The sequence below is a fragment of the Channa argus genome, chromosome 14 (assembly GCF_033026475.1).
Source record: "Channa argus isolate prfri chromosome 14, Channa argus male v1.0, whole genome shotgun sequence".
In the NCBI taxonomy this organism is placed as follows: Eukaryota; Metazoa; Chordata; class Actinopteri; order Anabantiformes; family Channidae; genus Channa; species Channa argus.
The window spans coordinates 25,692,808-25,711,499 of NC_090210.1; the positions used below are offsets into that span (position 1 = coordinate 25,692,808).

The window sequence follows — 18,692 nt, forward strand, 5'->3', positions numbered from 1 at the left end:
TACAAGTAAACTGAGAATGAAGATCTGAACATGTGACTTTTTGACAGTTGGTTTGTGACTGATGTGGGTTTTCTGCTCATGTGAATCCTCCCACAGTGTTTCATTAGCAGCTGGAACCACAGTGACTGTGAGAAAGCAGGAATTAGCAGAATCCATCTGATATGAAGCTGTGGTTTGAAAACCACTTCCCTCGTCTTTGAAGAGGAGTCAGATATCTGGGTTCAGGTTTTTGTACAGCCTCTTCTACACTTTGTATCACTGTGTTTCTCAGAGCACAGTAGTAGAGAGCTGTATCTGCCAGGGTCAGTGTGTTTATGGTCAGTTCAGTTGTTGAATCTGAGGTTTGGGATTCATATCGAGGATCAGGGATGTTATCACTACCACTATAGGATTTTGCTCCTTTCCAGAGAATAAACTGAGGAGCCTGAATGTCAGAATTATGTTTGTACCAGTAAAGCTCTGGATGACTTGCAGCTGTATCATATTTACATTTGAGTTTGACAGATTGTCCTTCTGTCCCACTGACTTCATCACCTTCAGGAGATATTGTGTCTCCAGCTATTAATCCTGGAAAAAGTAGAGAAAATAAAGCCATTAGATGAAGATTGTTGATGAGACTGAGAGGAGAAGACATTTGATCATGTTCCAGTAGGTGAAATGAGCCAATAATTGTTTGTCCAACTGACCTATAAAGTGAGACAAAGAGAGAAGGTAGAGCAACATGTCTTTGGAGTAGTATGAACAAACTAAACAGCCTCTCTGCTGTACAGCCCTTCTCCTCAACATCAAGCTGATTGTGCTTTTAGTTCCTCAAACATTTCTGCTCTGGACACACAAACAATCTCATTGGTTGACTTGGACTCGGTGGGTGGGACCAGCTCATAACATCTTACTGATTACTAACCACCAACATTGAAGCTTTTGAAATTATATTTGTGTTTCTGTGAAAAAGATTAATCTGTAATGTACTGTCATTATTTTTGTCCTCATTCGAGAACATCATTGTAAACGCTAAAGGTTAATTGATAGAATGTTATAGTCTTTAAACAATAACTGGGAAACACTGTAAAGTTTATTTATATAGCACTTTTCTAGATCAGCTGGGACAATTTACTTCAGAATATAAATGAAATAAAACGCAAAAGACAAACAAGAAAAACCTAAAAATAGTAAAATGTCAGTCTTTACTCAAAGGCCAGTCTAAACACATCGGTCTTGAGCTGGTTTTTAAAAATGTTCACAGTTCAGAGATCTTAAGTCTTATGAGGGAGAATTCCAGAGGTTTTCTGGTGCGAGGAACAGCCAATAAGCCCCGATCAGAGACCTTAGAGACCCGGTGGTGATGTACGGTCATTGTTTCACATATGCTAAATTTGTCACTACACATCCTGTCAATCCTGTCAGTGTAAAAAGCTTTTATAAAGAAACACACACCAAGACAGTTTACAGTAATCAAGCATGACCAGAAATTCAGCGGAACTGTTGAGTTGTACAGTCTTACAGCGGTGGGAATGAAAGACCTGTGGTAACACTCCTTCCTACACTGAAAATGCATCAGTCTGCTGCTGAAGGAGCTGCACAGAGCAGATGAGAGCTATTGTCCATAATGGATGTCAGCTTAGCAAACATCCTCCTCTCACCCACCTCCTCCACAGAGTCCAGAGACCAGCCCAGAACAGAGCTGGTCCTCCTTAACAGCTTGTTCAGTCTCTTCCTCTCCAGGTCAGTCCAGGTTCTGTATTTATTCATTTTTTATTTTTAATATAGCAGGAGAAAGGAGCCAGTTGGGGTGCAAATTATTACTATTATTTACTTATGTTTGTTGGTTTGTTTGTTTCTTTGGGGGCTTGCAGCAGTGTCCCCTCCAGCAGGTGGTGCCCTAGACGACCGCCCATAGGGCTGATGCCAAGAGCCGGCTCTGGCGTCATCTCCACAGTCTTAACCATGTTCTGCTTTAGGTTGTTTTAACTGCGTTACAGCACCAGCTGATCGACCTCCCATCAGTATTCAGTGTCATCATAATCTTGAATGAGTCTGAGAACAGTTGGCGTTCACAAACTTTAGGAGCTTGGCAGTCGAGTTGCACCAGCACTAGTGTGCAGTGTACAGGATGTAACTTTTCCCATCCTTACCTGCTGGTCAGGAAGCTGGTGATCCATTGACAGATGAAAGAGGGATACTGAGAGCTGGGAGAGTTTAGACAATAAGATTTCTGCATCGATGGTGTTAAACACTGAGCTGAAATCCACAAACAAAAACTGTGCAAACTACAGGGGGTCTAGCAGGGGTCCTGACATGTCTTTCAGTTGTTTAAAGGTTTTCATGAGCACAGACATCAGAGTGAGTGGCCTGTAGTCATTTAGTTTTGTAAGAAAAAGTATTTTTAGGGTTTAAAAGTATGATTGACCCTTTGAAGGTAGAGGGGAATTCTCACAGATCCAGTGATCTGTTGAAGATTCAGGTGATTGGGGCCAGTTCGTCAGCACAGGCTTTCAGACAGGAGGACCTGAATTTATCAGGGCCTGCAGACTTCCTGGCTTTCTGTCTGTAAAAGAGTCTCCTCACCTCTTCTTTGCACATCATGAGGATGTCCAAAATGTCTGCCAGGGGCTTTAGTAAAGTGTATGCAGTCCTGTTGTCTGAAGGGGGAGGTGGGTGAGGGACTGCACTCTGTGTGTCTTGAAGTGGATTCAGGGGGTTGATGCAGGTGTTGGGGTGGTGATCATTGACCTGCAGGTTTTGTTTTCCTCAGCAGGTGCTGCCAGGCTCTCCACACTGTTGTAGCATCACAGGCAGAAAGGCTGCTGTTAAACTTTTCAGAATAGTTTCTCTTTGCATCGATCTTCTTTGTCAATACATTTCTGGACTGTACTGGAGACTTTCCCTGCATCTGTAAGCTTCATTTTTGGTCCTGTGAAGCTGAGTTTCGCTGTGAAACATGGCTTGTTGTTGCCCTACGTGTGATACAGGTGGACACGTGTGGAAACCAAAAACTGATGAAGTGCTGCTTTGCCTCTCTGGTCAATCTCTTCACAGATTTAACTACAGGCTTGAGAGGTTTTATTTTTTGCTCATAGGTCAGCAGGAGATGAACCATGCAGTGATATGAGTGGCCCAGAGCTGCTTTGGGGACAGAGTGACATGTGTCTTTCAGTACAGTGCAGCAGTGATGCAGTGTATTATTGTCTGTGATCGGGCAGTTTATGTGCTGTTTGTATTTAGACAGTTCATGTCTTAGTTCTGCTTTGGTAAAATCCCCAAGAACAATGATAACAGACTCCGAGTCTTTGCCCTCTAAGCTGGTTATTTTCTCAGCTAACTGCTGCAGAGCGTCACTTACGGTGGGATATAAACACCAACCAGTACAAATGAGAAAAAAACCCTCAGAGAAACAAATGGTTCACATTTTAGAATTAAAGATTGAGGTTCTCATTTACATTTTGTCATCAGTGCATCAACCTTCACTGATACAGAAGCAGATGCTGCTGTGTTACACGGTCCGCTCAGTGCAGGTGAAAGCACAGGAGCTGCAGGTTGTTATCCACAATGCATGTTTTGATCCAGGTATCAGTGAAGCCCAGGACAGCAGAGGATGTAAAGTCTATAGCAGCTCGTAAAGACTGGTAAAAGTCTGTGTGGACTGGATCGATACTAAGCAGATTGTCTTTGATATACATCATTGGATTAGAGCATCCTAATACACAAAAACCATCATAGACACCATTGGATCAAGACAGACGTCTGTGTCGTCATCTTAGCTCTTAACTTCACAATATTGTCAGTTTCACTCATTCTGTCTTCAATCTTTAGTGTTTAGTTTGTTTTTTCATCGCTGCAAATAATCTAAACTGTGTTATCACAAACCATTAGTTTAATTGATACTGAGATTTTCTCCTTTTACAAGGTGAATCATCACATTTTTGAATCATGAAATATCATATCACAGTGCTTTGTTACACCTCCAGTGTCAATACTGTAAATGAAGCTTGATGTGAGAGATTTCATTTCTGAAGCCGTGAATCACAACCTGGTCTCACAATGAAAATAGTACAGACTTTATCTCAAACAACAGAGTGTAACAGTGTGTGTCTCTCTCTAGTTGATGTTGTGGAGTATTGCGTTGTCTTTGCTCCAAAGGTTTTTGTATAGAGTTGTGGTGTTTCCTGTCACTGTGGGCTTCACAGCACAGTAGTACACAGCAGAGTCAGACACTGCAGCAGAGGAGATGATCATAGTGATTTGTTTATCCTCCACTTTAATCCTGTATCGAGGATATTGATCAGCTACTGTTCCTGAAGCAGAGTGTGAGATGAGGAGCTGTGGTGGTTTTCCTGGATGTTGTTGATACCAGAAGAAATAATCACCAGTTACCAGTTTGGAGTATGTGAAGGACAGAGGAACGTTGCTGCTTTCTAAACTGAACTCTTCATCCTTCAATGCTGTGGGACCTTCACAGCTGACACCTGAAATAGAAACATTTTTATTTCATGATGAGAAAGACTCAGTGAACAACTGCAGATGTTACTGGAATGAAACTTTTGTGAGAAGAAAAATCTACCAGACCTGTCAGAGGGTAAAGAAACAGCAGAGAAAACAAAGAACAGTCCAATTTTAGCATGTTGAATGAAGTCAGGTTTGTTTTGTGGATGAAACTGTGCTGAACATGAAGTTTGTCTCTCTTCTATAGATCAGTAACAGCTCAGCTCCTCCCTGAATCTCTGTCTCCTCTTAGATCTGGATTTTCACTTCCTCCACCTTTAACTCTGGAAATGACACTGATGCTTCAGTCACCATCATTTCAATCTGTGTTTCACTGTGTTGGATAGAAATGATCCAAACTTCTTAGTTTGAAACATCCCAACTTTTGCAGTTTGTTCCATCCACATCATCATCTAATCTACAGTAAGTAGTTGTTGCTTTAAGGAGGAGGGGGTTTTACTGTTTCTTCAGTAATGACAAGAAGCCAATAAGTAGATCTGAAGACTGAATATAAATGACAGGAAATGTATTTAAGTCTTTTCCATCTAACCACTTAACCATAAAGACCTGATTGATGGAGTCTTACTGAGACACCTTCTTTTCCACTTACTCAGTTTGACTCTTTAGTTTTTCTCTGTTAGACTTTGTGGCATTTCTCAGTTTGAGTTATGGTTTGTGTGATGGGGCCAGTTGTGGCCTAATGGTCACAGAGGTCAACTTCTGATAAGGTCACCAGTTTGATCCACAGCCTGGTAGCATGGGTGGGTCCAGTCTCCTGTCAGCATCACTGTGACCTTCTTTCTTAGGAGTGTGACACGTCAAAGTGAAGGTCGACCATCAGCGAGCATTTGAATTTTTAAACCAATTGAGGATTTTCAATCAGCTGTGGTCCATCCCATCAGACAGAGAGACCACTCTGAAGAAATATATAATAAATAAATGGGTAGAAATTACCCCCGTCCAGGTGTGCAAAGCTTGTTGTGTCATACACAAAAAGAATTGAGGCTGTAATTGCTGCCAATGGACAGACAGGAAAATGCCCTGTAGCCAGAGGACTTTGTCCAGAGCCCTGCACTCTATGAACCATGAAGACAATATGGATTAGAAAGTTTAAGGAGATCAGATAACTAGTAAATGAGCACTTCCATTTAAAACAGGTGTAATATGGTCAAATCTTCTGAATTTAGTTAATAAAATTCTAGCTGCAGCCTTCTGGACCATTTGAAGACTTGTAGTACGAGCTCTGGGAGGCCTGACAAAACATTACAATGGTCCAGTCTGGATGATACAAAGGCATGAATGAATATCTTTGTATCAGCCATGGATAGAGAAGTTTGGGTTTTAATTATGATATGTAGGTGAAAGAAGACAGTCTTGGTGGCATCTCATGAAGAATAATAATGAGATACAGTGTCTGAATTTGATTAAATATAATTTTTTATACAAAGGCAGTTGTAAGTATTTATAAAATTGTTTCTAAAGCCACAGCACAGCTGCTACAGGAACAAACCTGTTCACAGATGGGGACCAACAATTTACTGGAAATTGTCATGAATTGAATTTCTTGTTAGTGGTCAGAAAGAGGAAAATCATTCCCAAGAAGTTTCTCTGAGCAGCTCTGAAGGTTTCCTTGTACAATGACAATAAAGCATCTAATCGAAGTTTAGAGTTGTGGTGTTTCCTGTCACTGTGGACCTCACAGCACAGTAGTACACAGCAGGGTCAGACACTGCAGCAGAGGAGATCTGCAGGTTCAGTTGAGTTTTATCTCCACTCATTTTCGCAGACAGTTGGGACTTTGCTCCCCTTTTCCAGTTCTATTACAGAATGAGAGATGAGGAACTCTGGTGGTTTTCCTGGATATTGTAGATACCAGAAGAAATAATCATCATAAGTAGCAGCTTTGGAGAATGTGTAGGACACAGTCACATTGCTGATTTCTGAACTGAACTCTTTCTCACTGACTGCAGTAAGTGTTTCAGAGCTGACACCTAGCGAAAGAAAGAAATGTTTATTAAAGATGTAAAAGACATCAAAGAAAACCAAAAAAAAAATAATCAATCTGCTAATCTTGCAAAACTCTGATTATATAATTTAGAGTCAAAACATTTAATTCAGAAATTATTTTTCCTGCTGAATAATGTCACTGACCTGTTAAAATGGAAAGTGACAGTAGAGAAAATAAACAAAGATGCAGTGACATGTTGCACAAAGTTAATGTTTGTGGATTGTGTATTGAGCTCCTCAGCTCAGCTCCTCAGCTCAGCTCCTCAGCTCAGCTCCTCAGCTCAGCTCCTCAGCTCAGCTCCTCAGCTCCTCAGCTCAGCTCCTCAGCTCAGATCCTCAGCTCAGATCCTCAGCTCAGCTCCTCAGCTCAGCTCCTCCCTGAATCTCTTTCAACATCTGGAGTTTTTACTTCTCTCTTCCACTTCCTCCACCTTCAACGTTAGAAGTGACTCTGATGCTTCAGTCACCATCAAATTAACCAGGTTTAACACATGTTGGATAGTAAAAGTGTGTAACTGTGTAATGTTCAGACTCTGATTATTTAAAATACATCAGAAACACAGTTTCATAATAATTCAGATCATCATTCAGACCCAGTTATTAGTACAGATTCTAATAAAGAGTAAACAACTGGAGCTTTGTGCAGAACCTGTGGAATAAATCTCACTCACTCATACACATATTCCAAATGTCCATTGTCCAACTGGTTAAAACACAAGTCAATCCGAAAGAAAATGTATGAAAAACTGATGAATTATCAATAATCTGATGTCTGTGATGAGGAAAACTCATGTTGCACCTTCATCCCAAACAACACAGCCCTAGATGGGCACTGGAGGGACTGAGGTCACTGCGACATGACCTAAGAAGACATTCTGGCTATGACGACAGCAGCACCTGGGGCTGATTTGACATTGTGTTTGGGAGGTGGAAGGCCTTCATCCCATACCTCTTCACATATGTTATAGGCATTACTGCACTGACACTGTGTGGGTGTTGCCTTACTACCTGTGCACATGGACTAATACTTTCACATCTCTAACTGGGAACCTACATATCATTAGAATAATGACATCAGTGTCTAGTCCCTGGTTGTTTTGTTGCCCTTTTCTTTTTTTCTGTCACTTTTCCACTTACCCCAACCGGTCGATGCAGATGGCCGCCCACCCTGAGCCTGGTTCTGCTGGAGGTTTTTCCAGTTAGAGGGATTGTTTCCTCTCCACTGTTGCCTAGGGCTTGCTCAAGGGGGATTTGTTGGGTGCCCTTTTCCTCTACACATCTTTATTATGGAATTGAATTGAACATAATTTTAGGGACATGATGATGGAATGTTTTGAAAATTCCTGTGACTGACTTAACTGTTCCTTCTATTGCTTAGCTCTGACGAATCCTGACCATGTTTAGTTATCATAGAATGATAAAAGGGGGGATGTGTGAGAGAAATTTTCCTTCCAGTGCAAAATGCCTGTTTATGGTTTATGGACCAAATGCTACATTCACACCTCAGCAGACCTACTGTCTTTAGACCAGAGCTTAATCAGGAAGTCCTAGCAGGGAACACATAGGAGACGAGTGGTCTCAGATACTTGCTAATTAGATTCCTGACCACTGTGTGTATGTTCTGTCAGGTTGGATTGCATTGAGTCATTCCTTTATGCTTTTATGTAAATTCAGCTGCTGAACTGATTGGTTAAAAGACACCAATAACCTGTGAAACATTGTCAGTCTGATTGACCCACTCATGAGTGTAGTTCTGTTCTGTTCTGCATGTTTCTCTGTCTTGCTGATTAAACTCACCATAACCAAGAGTGTGAGCTGCCTTTTGCCTCATTAACTTGCCTTACAGTTTTTTCCCATGACATCCGTTATAAAAATTAACTGAAAACCCATTTTTATTCACTGGCTTTCAACCCAGCGTTAGACTCTTTTCCTATTCTCATGTTGTTATTTGTTTTAATTGTTATTTTTATGTATTGTTTTAAGTTTTAAAGTGTTTGTGTTATTTGAGATTCAGCTGTGGTTGTGTTAAAGTGCTCTGTAAATAAAGATGAGTTACAGTAACCAATATTTGAAGTTGACAGAATATTTAAACCAAATAAATAGTTAGATTAGAATTCACTCAGCTGCAGATGTTCTGCAACACCAGCACTCAGCTTGATAAACAGGCTGAAAACAACAGATGATTTAATGAAATATATTAGGACGTGTTCTGTAGTAAAACAGGGGGAATGAATGTATGTTAATGAGATCATAGAAAATGAATCGGGACCTAGGACTGAACCCTGTGGTACAACACAGAGAAGAATAACCAATAGGAAAGAAGGATCCACAGATAATCTTTTAAAAAGTGAGACCTCTGGATCTGAATTTGTAGACTGTGAACAAATTAGAAAATTATTAGCAAACTTTAATTACTAAATTAGAAAAACAATTACTTTGGTAAATTCACACATTCAAAGAGCAATGAAAAGAAGATAAGAATATTCTATTTCCATGAGATATTTTATTTGTGCTCTAGTTGTGTGAACCAGTTTGACCTTTTAAAAAAAGTAGTAGAGATAAAGCAATGATGGTGGATGCTGTAGTACCACCAATATACCAGTATACACCAGTTTCTATGTGATATTTCTAATGTGTAACAGTGTGTCTCCCTCTAGTGGATGTTGTGGAGTATTGTGTTGTCTTTGCTCCAAAGGTTTTTGTACAGAGTTGTGGTGTTTCCTGTCACTGTGGGCTGCAGAGCACAGTAGTACACAGCAGAGTCAGACACTGCATCAGAGGAGATCTGCAGATCCACTTGATTTCTCTCCTGGTTCAGTTTAGCAGTCAGTCGAGGGTTTGGAGGTTTTGCTTCTATCACTTCAGGCTCTTTAGTATCTGTGATCAGGAGCAGATACTGAACAGCTGATCCAGGATCCTGTCGATACCACTGAAGATTTTGAGCTTTAACTGAATATTTACAGGACAGAGTAACACTCTGACCCTCTGATGTAACCACTTCAGTCCTGATGGCAGTAATATCATCTTCCAACGTGTTACCTAGTGAGGGAAACAACATGTTAGATTTAGAGAGACACACTCACATATCCATCATATGATCAACATATTAACTTCACACAGTCAGTTTGATATGAAAAGAATTGATCCTGTTAACAATACACTGAGTAGTTATTAAGGAGGAAGTGATGACTACTTTGAAATGTTACATTCTGAACTTCAGCTACAACTACTGAACTCAATCTGTCATGTTTAGAAAATGTTTTTGTGTTTCAGCTTCTTTCTCAAGATCATACGTACCTATGAGAGCTGAAAGAAACAAAACTGCAAAGAGTTTTTCCATGTTGACAGTAGAGAAATGTAGTAACTGAATGTTCAGTTTGAATTAGCTGAGAGTTGTTGAGTTGGGTTTGATCTGATGTTCACAGCTGGAATCAAACTGTTCTCTCTCAATCAGACACATCTGTAGTCAGTAGGAGGAGACTCACATGTCAGATTATCTTCATTCCTACAGTTCTTCATCACAGTTGTGTCTCATGATGTAAGATGATGAACAAACAGAGTTCCTATCATGTCATTTTTACACTTAGTTTGTTACAATGTAAGTCAAAGAATGTTTAAACAGTGTTTCCCAAGTACATTGGTACATTTCACTCACCAGTATGAAGTGAGACAATCATCATACAGATGAACAGCAGCAGCATAATTTTCACTTGTGCTGAATGTAGACAGTAGAGAGCAGACAGCAGCTGTTCACTTCATATTCAGCTGTAGAGCTCCTCCTCCTAATGTGCTGTTTTCATTCAGGCTGATGGAAGCTTTAAAAAGACACTGATGCTGCTTCATCATCATCATCATTGAAGTTCAGACTGAGGAAGAGTCTGTAGAGAAATAACTTTCTGAAGACTCAAACAGCTTTGACTGCTGCTACTGTACAAAAAAGTTGAAACAGCTTCATGTTGTGGCTCATCAACTTTTTGCCTCTGTACCAAGTGGACCAACTGCCTTTTCTGTCTTCATCCTCTTTGTGTCTTATCTTCATCCTCTTCATATCTTTCCTGTCTTCATCTCTTCATGTCTTTCCTGTCTTTATCCTTACTATTTACCTGCACTTCCTGTTTCACTCTGTCTGCTTCCTCTGACCTTCTCTCTGTCTCATCTTCTACATGTATCAGCTCCTCAAAGTTCTCCCTTCACCTTCTTAACACACTCTCTTGGCTTGTCAGCACATTTCCATCTTCATCCTTTATCACTCTAAGCTGCATCATGACCCTACAAGTTCAGTCCTGCTGTCTGACCAGTCAATGTACAGTAAGTCTGTTTGTCCTTCTTTAATGTTCAACTCATCCATCTATCTTTTATTAAGTTATCATGATTAACTCCTCTTGTTGTCATTTTTAGTTTATTTAATTTAGTTGGTCAGGGAACAGAAACAGTCTCTATAGGTATGTGGGAGTTGTGGGGGGGTGACGGTTGTAAGGACACTGCAGAGAGGTGTGTAGGACTGGATCGTTGCATCCTAGGCTCAACTCTGGATTGTCATTCTTTTGGTTGTCTAATAAAACCAGCCATAAAAACCACCAGGCATCATTATCTCCTGTATAATTAATAATCACACTGTATTAATGTTTATCTTTATCCCAGGAAGACATTTGCCTACGTTGGAGTCTCTAACTTCATGTTTCTTTTTATTAAAGTTCTTTTTTTATCAGAGTGTAACAGTGTGTGTCTCCCTATAGTGGATGTTGTGGAGTATTGTGTCTTTGCTCCAAAGGTTTTTGTACAGAGTTGTGTTGTTTCCTGTCACTGTGGGCTGCAGAGCACAGTAGTACACACCAGAGTCAGACACTGCAGCAGAAGAGATCTGCAGATCCACTTTAGTTTTACCTCCACTAATGTTAACAGAAAAGTGTAGAGACTTTTTATTACACTGCCTGTTCCTGTGTGAGAGATGAACTCTGGAGGTTTTCCTGGATATTGTCGATACCAGAAGAAATAATCATCAGTTGCAGCTTGTCTGGAGTATTTATAGGACAGAGGAACGTTGCTGCCTTCTAAAGTGAACTCTTCATTGTTGACTGCAGTCAGATCTTCACAGCTGACACCTGAAGGAAGAGAGAAATGTAGTTAAAGATGATGTTAAACTCTGATTTCCTGTTCCAGTGCTTTCTAACAAACAGTTGTTATTCCTGCTTGAACCTACTTTTTAGTATGATCACAAACAAAGGAACAATTCCACAGTACTGCAGTGAGAGCATCTTCCACACAGTATCTGTGGTCTGTATGGGTTAGATATTGAATGTATGTGACAGTGGGAGTTCTTTCCTCTTCTGCTCTTTGACAGTATTGCTCCTCCCTGTTTTGGGGTTTCATTAGCAGCTGGAACCACAGTGACTGTGAGAAAGCAGGAATTAGCAGAGTCCATCTGATATGAAGCTGTGGTTTGAAAACCACTTCTCTCCTCTTTGAAGAGGAGTCAGATATCTGGGTTCAGGTTTTTGTACAGCCTCTTCTACACTTTGTATCACTGTGTTTCTAGAGCACAGTAGTAGAGAGCTGTGTCTGCCAGGGTCAGTGTGTTTATGGTCAGTTCAGTTGTTGAAGCTGAAGTTTGTGATTCATATAGAGGATCAGGGATGTATTTATTATTTCCACCTTTCCCTCGTTATAAATTGAGGAGCCTGAATGTCAGAATGATGCTTGTACCAGTAAAGGTAAGCATTAGCATTACTTGTCTGATAGTTGCATCTGAGTTTGACAGATTGTCCTTCTGTCCCACTGACTTCATCACCTTCAGGAGAGATTGTGTTTCCAACTATTAGTCCTGGAAAAAGTAGAGAAAATGAAGCCATTAGATGAACATTGTTGATGAGGCTGAGAGGAGAAGACATTTGATCCTGTTCCAGCAGGTGAAATGAGCCAATAATTGTTTGTCCAACTGACCTATTAAGTGAGACAAAGAGAGAAAGAGGTAGAGCAACATGTCTTTGGAGTAGTTGAAGCCAAACAGACAGCAGATGAACAATGTTGTTCCACTGCAGTAGAATGAACAAACTAAACAGCCTCTCTGCTGCACAGCCCTTCTCCTCAACATCAAGCTGATTGTGCTTTTAGTTCCTCAAACATTTCTGCTCTGAACACACAAACAATCTCATTGGTTGACTTGGACTCAGTTGGTGGGACCAGAGATTCTTATATATAGAGATACTTTCCAAGGTTCAGTTCAGACAGACATTATTTCTGATCCAGATCAGCTCTGCCTCAGAGAAATATTTGCTAAGTTTCACTTGTGGGGGAATAGAGTAAATTTAGTCATATGGTTAGATAATTAGCAAACAGTCAACCAAGATGGGCTTATTGAAGAGGTCACAAAGAGGATAAGAGATCACAGGCTGGGTCGTGTTTGGACGAATGCTTGAAATCACAGCAGGCACTTTGTTGTTACAAGGCCCAAAGCAATGTAGCAGATAGTGAGTCCTGGGGTCACAAGATCTACAAGAAGGTGAAATAAAAGGGTTTTATTTACTTCACAACTGATATCTTCAGATAACCTAGAAAGGGACAAGAGTGATGACTGTCAACTGCGTGCACCTGGTTTCGTCATTCATGTTTTGTGAGGATGGTTCCTTTCTTGGGTTTAAGTATAAATAGAAGGGGTTTGAGAGATACAAGTCAGAAACAACACTCAACATCCATGTGTTCTTCTCCATGCCGGCATGTATTAAACTGAGATGGTTCATCACGCTGAGTTCTGTCTACAATTCTTCCAAGAGGGAAAATTTCTATCACACACTTCTTCACACTGTTGTGGGACTAATGAAGTTTGCAGTAGAAGGACGTTTGATCACCTGAAGGTTTAGTGACGAGGATTATCTTCCTCTCTGGATGTCGTCAGTTTCAATTTCTGTTGATGGACGTGTATCAGCTTTTAGATCAGTTTGCAGATGATTTTCTGTGTGATCCACTTACAATGACAAAGTGAAAACAACATTTTAGAAATGTCTGTAAATTTATTAAAAAGGAAAAACCTGAAATATCACATCTACATAAGTATTCAGACCTTTTGGAACAACACTTATCATTAAGCTCAGTTTCCTCCCATTTCTCTTGATCATTGCTGAGATGTTTCAACACCTTGACTGGAGTCCACCTGTGGTACATTAAACTGCTTGGACATGATTTGGAAAGACTCACTCCTGTCTATAGAAGGGCTCACACCTGACAGTGCTACTGTATCAAAACAAAAGCCATGAGGTCAAAGGAACCACCTGCAGAGACAGGATTATTAACAGGATTATTAAAAGGCACAAATCTGGGGAAGGCTACAAAAGGTTCCTGCTGCACTGCAGGTTCCCAAGAGCACAGTGGCTCCATGATTCTCAAATGGAAGAACTTTGGCACAACCAGGATTCCTCCAAGAGCTGGTTGCCCGGGCGAACTTAGCAATCGGGGGAGAAAGGTCTTAGTAAGAGGGGTTACCAACAACTGATGGTCACTCTGACTGAGCTCCAGAGATCCTCTGTGGAGATGGGACAAAGTTCCATAGAACAACCATCACTGTAGCCCTCCACCATTCTGGGCTTTATGGCAGAGTGGCCAAACAGAAGATCCCCCTCAACCCCAAAAAATGAAAGCCCATTCTCAAACTTTAAATATTCTTTAACCCTTCGCTGTTGATTATAGCTTTTACTTCACAAAGAAGTGTGTCCATGTTCTGCTCCTTTAAAATTAAATAGATGACTTTCCACACCCATTTAAAAGCAGTCTCTCCCAAGATCCTCAATGGTGTGAGCCAGATGAGGGTTTAAAATTCCTTTCTGAAGAAGAACATTACTAATTTGTGAGTGATTCCATCCAAGTTTGTCCCATTATCAGAGTGTAGCTCCAGAACTTTACCAAGTCTTGCTATGAGTGCATTCATGAAGGAGTCAGTATCCAGTGAAGGTGCCACTTCAATGTAGATTGCTCGAATGGCCAGGCAGATAAAAATAACTCCATATGTTTCTAATAGACTTCTTCTGCTCTTTACCTTGAAAGGTCCAAAATAACCTACTCCAACATGAGAAAATGGTTTTTCATCCAAAGTCACTCTTTCAGGAGGCAAATCTGCCATCTGCTTGGACAAAGGTTGAGTATTCAATCTTTAACATGTGACACACTTGGCAAGACTTTTTCTCTGACTGAACTGAACACAGACTGAACACAGTCCTTCTCTTGAAAGTGTCCATGTTCTTCTTCAATGACCATCTCTGTTGTTCTCCATTTAAGTCAGATTGTGCACTAACATGCTCAATTGTCTCCTTTTCTGGACACAAGACAAGTGCCAGTCCTTAAATCGTAATATCCAGGCAACAGACTCTTTCAGAGGAGAAATAATGGCTTATTCTTGTCACTGCATTAGCTCCCTCATATACTTGTGCCATGTTTGCTGAAATGACCTTCTTGACCTCTGGGTCATCTGAAGAAAGCTGATTAACATTGTCAGGAATAACAAGCCACTCACTTTCAGGCTGGAGGAGAAAGTGAGGTCCTCATACACATGTTGGATTCCAAAGATATGCGTCCACTTTTGAACCTCTAGAGGCAATGTCAGCTGGGTTGCTTGCAGTGTCTACAAACCTCCATGGAGAAGAGTGTGAAGTCCTGAGGATTTTTGACACTCTGTTAGCAACAAACCAAAAAACCTGAAAACAGAACAAAAAAAAAAAAAACTTCCTTTCTGCTCTTTTTCGCACTTTCATCTTGTGAACTGTGAACACTTTTCTTGTAGGACTTTGCTTTAATGTTTTCTCCTTGACTTGGATTTTTGCTGCCTTGTACCTCACTTGTAAGTCGCTTTGGATAAAAGCATCTGCTAAATGTAATTGTAAATGTAAACCAACACAGAATTCTGAAGATCCATGTGTAGCTCCTTCCTCCACAACACATCTATGCAACTGACCATGGTGGCAGAGACAAGGTCCATTTCCAGGATGGTGACTGACTGTATTGGAGCGACACAAGCCTTTCCCATAATAAAAGCACTGTGTACCTGTAGGTTTGCATTTTGCACCAGCAAATAAGTCACTGCTCTGTAACCATCCTCACCTGCATCGCAGAAATGGTGTAATTGAGCTGTAGTTACATCACCAAAGTCCAGTGGCTTCAGGCACCTCATGATGTTAAAATCCTCCAAAAGATAAATTCCTTGCAACCAATTCATCCACTGTCTAGCTGTCTGTTGATTCTGGGATGATGCAGACAAAAACAGTATATCAAGAGGATCAAAGATGGAACAAATAATCCATCTTTGAATCCTCTGGTAAGAGGTCTGTTCTATATAACAATCTTGACCCTGAAGGAATCAGACTGAATGCACCATTCTACATCATGTTGCTTATCCAGACAAGGTCACGATACAGGGATGCTGCTTCTTCCTCTAAAGCCACTGGCTCAAGGCAGTCGTCAACATGGAAGCAATGCACAACTTTATCCACTGTTTCCTGACTGAACTGATCTCTGTTGTCCTCTGCACATTTCCTAAGTAAATAATTAGCACAGCTCAGAGAGGATGTTGCTCCAAATATATGCACTTTCATCCTGAAGTCAGTGAGACTTTGCATCACTGCACCAGCAGATGAACAATGCTGTTCCACTGCATTAGAATTGGTTGACTTGGACTCAGTGGGTGGGACCAGCTAATAACCTGTTACTGATGTTGTACCTGTTAGGGGTTAAATGATCACTGTTTAACAGACTGGCTGCAGGATTTGGTGCCAGTTATAGGTGGTAAATTTGTTTTAGTGGTCTTGTGATTCACTGGGGGCGGCTATAGCTCAGTTGGTAGGGGCGGCTATAGCTCAGTTGGTAAAGGCAGTTGCTTACGGACCACAGGGTGAGTGGTTCGATCCCCGGCCCTGGCTATATGTCGAAGTGTCCCTGGGCAAGATCCTGAACCCCTAACAGCCCATTCCCCCTCCCCAGCGATGCAGTGCTGGTCCAAGCCCGGTAAAAATTGGGGAGGGTTGCGTCAGGAAGGGCATCCGGCGTAAAAACTGTGCCAAATCAACATGCGGACAATGATCCGCTGTGGCGACCCCGAACTCACGGGATAAGCCGAAAGGAGAGTAGTAGTAGTAGTAGTAGGTCTTGTGATTCACTGCCAAGAAAATGTTTCACCTACACACTTACATGTTATTATTATACATGTTTTTTCAGGCATATTTAAGTAAAGCACATTGTCAATCTTAATTTGCTGCTTAAACTTTACTTTCTGAAAGAAAAAAACTTTTTTCAACTGCCTAAAAAATCTGTGTCATTCCACAGATCAGTTTTTGGCGACTGTGGCGCAGGAAGGTAGAGCGGTTGTCCACCAATCTCACAGTTGTTGGTTCAATCCCCGGCTCCTCTGGTCACATGTCGAAGTGTCCTTGAGCAAGACACTGAACCCTAACTTAGTTGCTCCCGGTGAGTGTTGGCCAGCTGCATAGCAGCTCCCCCATCGGTGTATGAATGTGTGTGTGATTGTGAGTGTGAATGGGTGAATAAGAAGCAGTGTAAAGCGCTTTGAGTGCCAATAGGTAGAAAAGCGCTATATAAGTGCAGACCATTTACCATTTACCATTTTTCCAGAAATCTGGCCAAGAAGACAATTAGTTACAAGTGTCCTCATTTTAAAAAAAGACACCTTACTGGTCCTGAACTGTCTGCATCATTGAATATAAAAAGAGAGAAACTGTTGTGCACAGACACTGCAAGTAGGAGACTCAGGTCAGCTGCCTCATGGGCAGAGTTGCAAGAAAAAACCTATTAAGCTTCACAAATCAGAAGAAAAGATTGCAGTGGGCCAAGAGGAACAACCAGTGGACTTTGGATGATGAGTCAAAGTTTGAGCTGCTTGGAAGTAAAGAACATGTGTTAGACACAGAGGCAGGAAATTCCATCTGTGTAACGACTGATAACTTCATTTTGCAGCAACACAATGACCCCAATCTTTTATTTGGCTTGTGTAAGAATTATCTGGAGAAAAAGTATGTGCTGCAATACTCTCAGTAATGGTTTGAAAAGCTCAGTCACCAGATCTGAACCCCAATGAGCTGCGGGAGAATCTGGACCAAAGAAATTTAGAGAGCTTTATTTTGGACTGAAAAAATAGCATACAAAACATTATTTTAATCAATTCACACAGTCAATAGGCAACATAGAGAAGATGTAAACAAGCATATTGTATTTCTGTGAGATGTTAATTTGTTCTCTAAGACAAACTGTCAGGTTGTGTGAAACAGTTTGAGCTTTTAAGACAATAGTGGAGAGAAAACCATGGTGGATGCTCCAGGATAAACAATATACATTAGTTTCTGTGTGATATTTCTAAAGTGTAACAGTGTGTGTCTCCCTCTAGTGGATGTTGTGGAGTATTGTGTTGTCTTTGCTCCAAAGGTTTTTGTACAGAGTTGTGGTGTTTCCTGTCACTGTGGGCCTCACAGCACAGTAGTACACAGCAGAGTCAGACACTGCAGCAGAGGAGATCTGCAGGTTCAGTTGGGTTTTATCTCCACTAATGTTCACAGACAGTGTAGAGACTGTTGTTTTTATTACACTGCCTGTTCCTGAATGTGAGATGAGGAATTCTGGAGGTTTTCCTGGATACTGTCGATACCAGTAAAACTCATCATTGGCAGTTGCTTGTCTGGAGTATTTGTAGGACAGAGGAACGTTGCTGCCTTCTAAAGTGAACTCTTCACTTTTGACAGGAGTGAGATCTTCACAGCTGACACCTGAACAAAGAAATAACTTTGTTATAACATGTTAAAAATCCACACAGTTAATTATATTCCTGATGATGTTTGAATGAATCTTACCTTTCAGAATGAATAATAATAGTAGATGATGGACACAATATTTCAATGACAGCATGTTGACTATGTTTGTGGTTTGTGGATGAAACTGTGCTGAACATGAAGTTTGTCTCTCTTCTATAGATCAGTAACAGCTCAGCTCCTCCCTGAATCTCTGTGTCCTCTTAGATCTGGATTTTCAGTTCTCTCTGTTCCACCTCCTCCTGGTTTATTGACTGGTAGCAGCTTTTAGTGTCAGTGTCAGGTGGGAAAGATCTTATGTCTTTTTTGGCCTTTATAATTTTCTAACAATAATAATTTAAGATTGTCAGTCATTTACAGTATAAATCAACTTTTAAAGGTTTGCAAACAAAAGAAGGACCTAATTGTCTC

The 18,692-nt window shown here is 40.8% G+C and overlaps 1 protein-coding gene and 1 gene segment (V, D, J or C); both read right to left on the reverse strand.

Moving 5' to 3' along the window:
• Positions 1-9,139: 9,139 nt before the first annotated feature.
• LOC137098480 (T cell receptor alpha variable 21-like) lies at positions 9,140-9,826 on the reverse strand. The segment is given in 2 exon segments: positions 9,140-9,525; positions 9,784-9,826. Coding segments are annotated over 2 exon segments (429 nt in total).
• An 8,033-nt stretch (positions 9,827-17,859) lies between these two features.
• Positions 17,860-18,692, reverse strand: part of LOC137098481 (uncharacterized) — a 3,066-nt gene continuing 2,233 nt past the window's right edge. Inside the window, exons 2-3 of the mRNA XM_067474726.1 lie at positions 18,324-18,413; positions 17,860-18,239 (exon numbers count right to left, since the gene is read on the reverse strand). Of these exons, the coding sequence (XP_067330827.1) occupies positions 17,860-18,239; positions 18,324-18,413 (470 nt within the window). The remainder of the gene's footprint in view (positions 18,240-18,323; positions 18,414-18,692) is intronic.